Source organism: Fringilla coelebs (assembly GCF_963513975.1).
Source record: "Fringilla coelebs genome assembly, chromosome: 21".
NCBI lineage: Eukaryota > Metazoa > Chordata > Aves > Passeriformes > Fringillidae > Fringilla > Fringilla coelebs.
In genome coordinates, this window is record NC_140047.1 from 8612609 (window position 1) to 8617688 (window position 5080).

The 5080-nt window shown below is 49.8% G+C and overlaps 1 protein-coding gene across 1 annotated transcript; it reads left to right on the forward strand.

The window, feature by feature from the left end:
* Positions 1–302: 302 nt before the first annotated feature.
* GFI1B (growth factor independent 1B transcriptional repressor) lies at positions 303–4337 on the forward strand (the record flags this gene model as incomplete). Its single annotated transcript, XM_084219692.1, has 6 exons — positions 303–417; positions 1757–1903; positions 2452–2714; positions 2980–3117; positions 3567–3732; positions 4159–4337. The coding sequence occupies 6 exons, from the start codon at positions 303–305 to the stop codon at positions 4335–4337; spliced, it is 1008 nt and encodes a 335-aa protein (XP_084075818.1).
* Positions 4338–5080: the final 743 nt, after the last annotated feature.

A 5080-nucleotide genomic window follows, 5' to 3' on the forward strand; every position in this document is an offset into this window, starting at 1 on the left:
CCTCTGTCCTGCCAGGGAGGAGGAGATCAGAAATGAAAAAATGAAAAGTCAGAGCAGGACTGCAAGAGACAGGTCCTGGCTTCCAACATGTCTGCCCCAGACAGTTTTGGTCAGTAACTCAGATCTCAGGTTAAGCCTGTCCCTGTTTCATTTTCTGTAATCCTTTGCCTCAGCCTGGGCTAGATTGTGAAGTATGATTTTTACAGAGTGCACTTAGTCTGAAACAAGTGAGAATTTACTCCCCAAGCCACAGAGGTGTAGCTGGTGTTTTTCTGTGTTTCAGCCCAGAAGGTGAATGGAAGATGCCACGTTCCTTTTTGGTGAAGAGCAAAAAGGCTCACACCTATCACCAGCACCGCTGTGTGGAAGATGACCTGCCAGTACTCCCGTGGGGTCCAGTCCCCTCTGCCTTCACTGGTGAGTCAGTCCATCCCCTGGGCTTGCAGGAACACACCAAGGCAAATCAATAATTCACTAGGCAGCTAAGGGAGCAGGATGAGTGAGCTAAAGAGCATCCAAGGGCTTCCACACAGGGATGTCAGTGTGAGGGCAAGCTGATCCCTTACTGTGTGTCCTTTCTCTGCCCCAAATCCACTCTGATCCTCCCTCAGTTTCCTGCTGGGTTGCTGGGGAGATTTGAGCTATAAGATACTGTGTGAAGTTGGTCACATTTGGGAAAAATGACCAACTTCAGGTCACTTATAGCTGGGAAAAGAGCTTGCACTGGGTTGTCAGTGTTCTACAAGCTCACAACTCTGCCACCTCCACCTCTGGTTTCCTGTGTTCACTGCCCACATTCCCTCTGGACGGCATCTTCTCTACCTTGGGGTGTTACCATCTCTTCCTGGTGTTAACACCCCCCAACACAGCTCTGCCATCCCTGCTGTGCTCCCTCTGCTCCTGCTCTCCCACAGCCATCCCAAGCAGTGGCAGGGCCAGGGTAATTATCTTCTTCCTTCAGGCACCATTCAAATTTTCTTTATTTAAATTTAGGATCAGTTTACCCTTTGTTCTAGCCCTGGCTATCAAATTAGAGTCTAGCCCTGAGATAAGTTTGATAAAAAAGAAAGGAGGTAACATTTTAATTTCCATTCCTGCCATCATCCTTAAGCCATTTGTTGTGTCTCTGATGCAGTGGCAGGTTTTGACAAGAGATAAATACTGTCCTTCAGCAGATCTATCCCATCTCCAGCAAAAAGGATACACATGTTGGACCTCTGTGATTTTAGATTTTTACTACAAAGTTTAACAAAGGTTGGTTGGTGTCTTTAAGGGCTGGGACAAGCATGGAGATGTAAATGGGAGTGTGGGCAGGAGGAGACGAGGCTCAGTGCATAAGGACTTGCCTCCCCCTCTGCTTCCCTGCTTGGCTGTCCATAAATCCATGTTAACAATACCCAGCTCTCTCAGGAGAGGGGTGGGGAGGTTAATAAGTTAGTGATTGTTAGTTACCCACACAAATGGAAATAGTTTTAAATAGGGAAATTATTCTTACAGACATAATTCTGGGGTTGATTTTCTCTAACTATATCGGGTATCAAGGATCCTGTCATCTCATCCTGCTTGGAATTTCCCTTCCTCAGCAATGGGCAGACCTTGAATGCTGATTGCATCACTCTGCACTTCCTCAGGGAACTGAGCATGGGCTGCTGTGTCCAGGCAGGAGTTCACACATGAGTGCAAAACTCACCTAAACAGACTCTTTGTAGCAGCAAGTGACATAACTGTGACCTAAGTGTGACACTGCTCTTTACAGCCACAGGAGACAGGACACCAGAGGACATCAAGAAACAGGACCTGGGATGTGTGGTTCCAAAACAAGAAAAGGACCCACCTGAACTGAAAGAAGAGAGTGTCCCTGCCCACTACCTGAGCAGGATGCTGCCAGGCCCTTCAGCTCAAGGTTGGCTACCCAAAACCCCAATTGCAAAAGAGGTCAGGGCTGAGCTGGTTATGGAGCCCCTAAAACTGGGCCCAGATTTTCAGTAAATGAGAGCTCTTATTTTGACATCAATGGTCAAACTTGCCACAGGCAGAGCCTATCAGGGGCATTCTGTATTTCCCTTTATAGTTCTGGTCTGTACCAGGAAGAACGAAGGACTGTGCTGTTATTCCCAGTGAATGAACCTCCCCACATTAATGCAGCTCTGTGCTACGTGGGTTAAGGCAGGTGCTCACAGGATACTTGTTCAAACAGCTCATCAAGGAGGGCTAGCAGGGGGCTTCATATTCCCTTAGCCATAAAATTTCCACGGCATTCTTTGCCATAAAATTTCCTCAGACTGAAATCAAAGTCATGATGGGAACTTTACCTGGGGAATCAGGATTTGAATCAAGGAGAATTTACCAACTGCAACTCCCAAGGTCAGGCAAGATGAGGAACTTTTTAACAGGTGCCCAACCTCAGGCAATGGTGTGACACTCACCTCTCCCTCTTCTTTGCAAACTCAGAGATGGCCGTGCCAGGGCTGCAGATCAAGGACTGCACTAACACAGCAAGCACCCCAACCTTCTACAAAGCTGGCTTTTCCTGGGATGCTTTCCACATGCCATACAGCTACCAGCAGATGTCTTCCAGCATGCAGTCAGCCCTGCTGGAGCACCCAGTGAGCCTGTATGGGAGCCACCTCCTGCCCAGCACTGAGCCCCCCCTGGATTACAGCCTGCATTATTCCTCAGACATGGAGACCTTCCACTGTGTGAAGTGCAACAAGGTGTGTGTTGGATGAGAACCTCTGGGATGGGGAGGGCCTGGAGGGCTTTTCATGGCACACATGAAGCATGAAACCCATTCTTCATTTGGGCACACCGAAGTGTGGCTCAGAGCAGGGCCTGCAGTCGGGAGAACAAGGCAGTGGGAATTCTGCAGTTCACATGAGCTCTCAGAGAAGGGAGAATTCAGTAAAGAGAAGGAATTGGAAACAGAGATGGAGGTGCAGCCACCTCATGTCAGAAAATCACAGGGATTTTGTTTTGCAGGTGTTCTCTACTCCCCATGGACTGGAGGTCCACGTCCGAAGGTCTCACAGCGGGACCCGTCCCTTTGCTTGTGAAGTGTGTGGCAAAACCTTTGGGCACGCTGTGAGCCTGGAGCAGCACACCAACATCCACTCCCAGGTGGGTGGCATGGCTCCAGAGAACCAGCTCTGGACCTCAGCTCTTGCTTAATCCACTACAGAGGAGGAAGTGACACTTCCTAGGTTACAAACGTGATGCCTTTCCTGTGGCACACAGTGACAAGGGCAGGAGCTCTGAAAACCACAGGTCATAGCTCTTGGTCTCACAAATCTCAGTCTGCCCTTCAGAATTCCGTGGAAGGCAAGGGAGGATCATTGCTACTCGCTCTTCTGTGCCTCACCCCCTGCTAAAGGGTGCAGGAGTTGGGATCACAAGATGTGATCCATTTCCATAATTAACCCTCTCTGCATTCCCTTTGTGCTGCACCCAGCGTTATCAGTCCACGAGCCAAGGAGATTTGCTTATCAAATCTACAATTCTCATCACTCTTCAAGCTCTGTCACATGTCTTGCAGCTTCAGACATCCCATGATTTTCCTTCCCCAACAGGAAAGAAGCTTTGAGTGCAAGATGTGTGGGAAGACATTCAAACGTTCCTCCACCCTCTCCACTCACCTGCTGATCCACTCGGACACGCGGCCCTACCCCTGCCAGTACTGCGGGAAGCGCTTCCACCAGAAGTCAGACATGAAGAAGCACACGTACATCCACACAGGTGAGAGACCAAATATTCCATGAGAAAACCAAAATTAGAGCTGATGTACAGACACAGATGTATTAGAATGGTGATAAATGTGCAGAGGCACTGCAAAGTCATTATTCCGTGTGGGGTGAGACAGCAGGAGGCTGAAGCACATCTGCCTGACAAGGAGGTGGTTATTGGGCAGCCTGTGGTGCATGTTGGGGTTGTACCCAGCCCTGGATGCAGAGAATGGGTCACTCAGCTGGAGAGGACTGTCCCTGGTTCTTCCCACCCTTTGGTGCTGGGTCACAATCCAGACACATCACCAGGAGAGCTGGGCTGGCAGCACCCTGATGCCCAAGCAGGTCTGACTCTGCTAAAATGCATTTCTGACTCTCTTTGTTCAACCAGTTAAAGTGTTTTTTTTTTTTTTTTTTTACCATTTTCTGTGCCCTGCAGGGGAGAAGCCCCACAAATGCCAGGTGTGTGGCAAAGCCTTCAGCCAGAGCTCCAACCTGATCACCCACAGCCGCAAACACACGGGCTTCAAACCCTTCAGCTGCGAGCTCTGTGCCAAGGGCTTCCAGCGCAAGGTGGATCTGCGCAGGCACCGGGAGACCCAGCACAGCCTCAAGTGAGGGGGTCTCTGCTGGAGCTCCACCCTCAAGACTGTCCCCAGCACCTCCCTCCAGCTCATGAAGCTCCCACGGTGTCCTGTGTTCCCCTCGGGACTGGCCGAGTCGTGCATTGGCTTTGGTGTTTGGCACCACAGGGCCTTGCACATCCCAAAGAAACCTGTGGGAGCTTTCACTTTCCAATTGCAACAGGTACCAGCCCAGATCTGACATCACCTGCTCAAGTGTAAATCCAGAGGAATTCCTCCAAGGCACTGTTACTCTGGCTTTACACCAGGAGCAGGATCCAGTTTGTCAGGCTGCCCAGCTGGGACGAGGGACTCCTGGGCTGGTGGCAGCAACAATCTGTACAAAGCTGGTGCTGTAACTATGTTCTGCTCTGATGGTTGGAAAGATAAGCCCAGGGCATGCAAATAGATTGCATTCAGTCAGCTGTGCTCAACCTGGACAGGCCTTCTGCAGAGACTTGCCCAGGCCATAAATTCTGCCAACAGACACCTTAAAGTCATTTCTTTCAGCAGAGCATTTACTGTGATCAAATGACAAGTTAACTGTGCAGTATTTTTAGCTTGGAGTGGGAGGAAAATACTGGAGAAACAGCTCCTATCCCTAGCAGATAACAGGGGTCTCTAAATACATTCCTCAGACACACTACACTGCAGAGATCCCAAACAGGCTCCAGGAAGAGCCAGACCACAGCACCAGGCACAAGCTAATAATCCCCATGCCTTGGTACCATAGGAGAG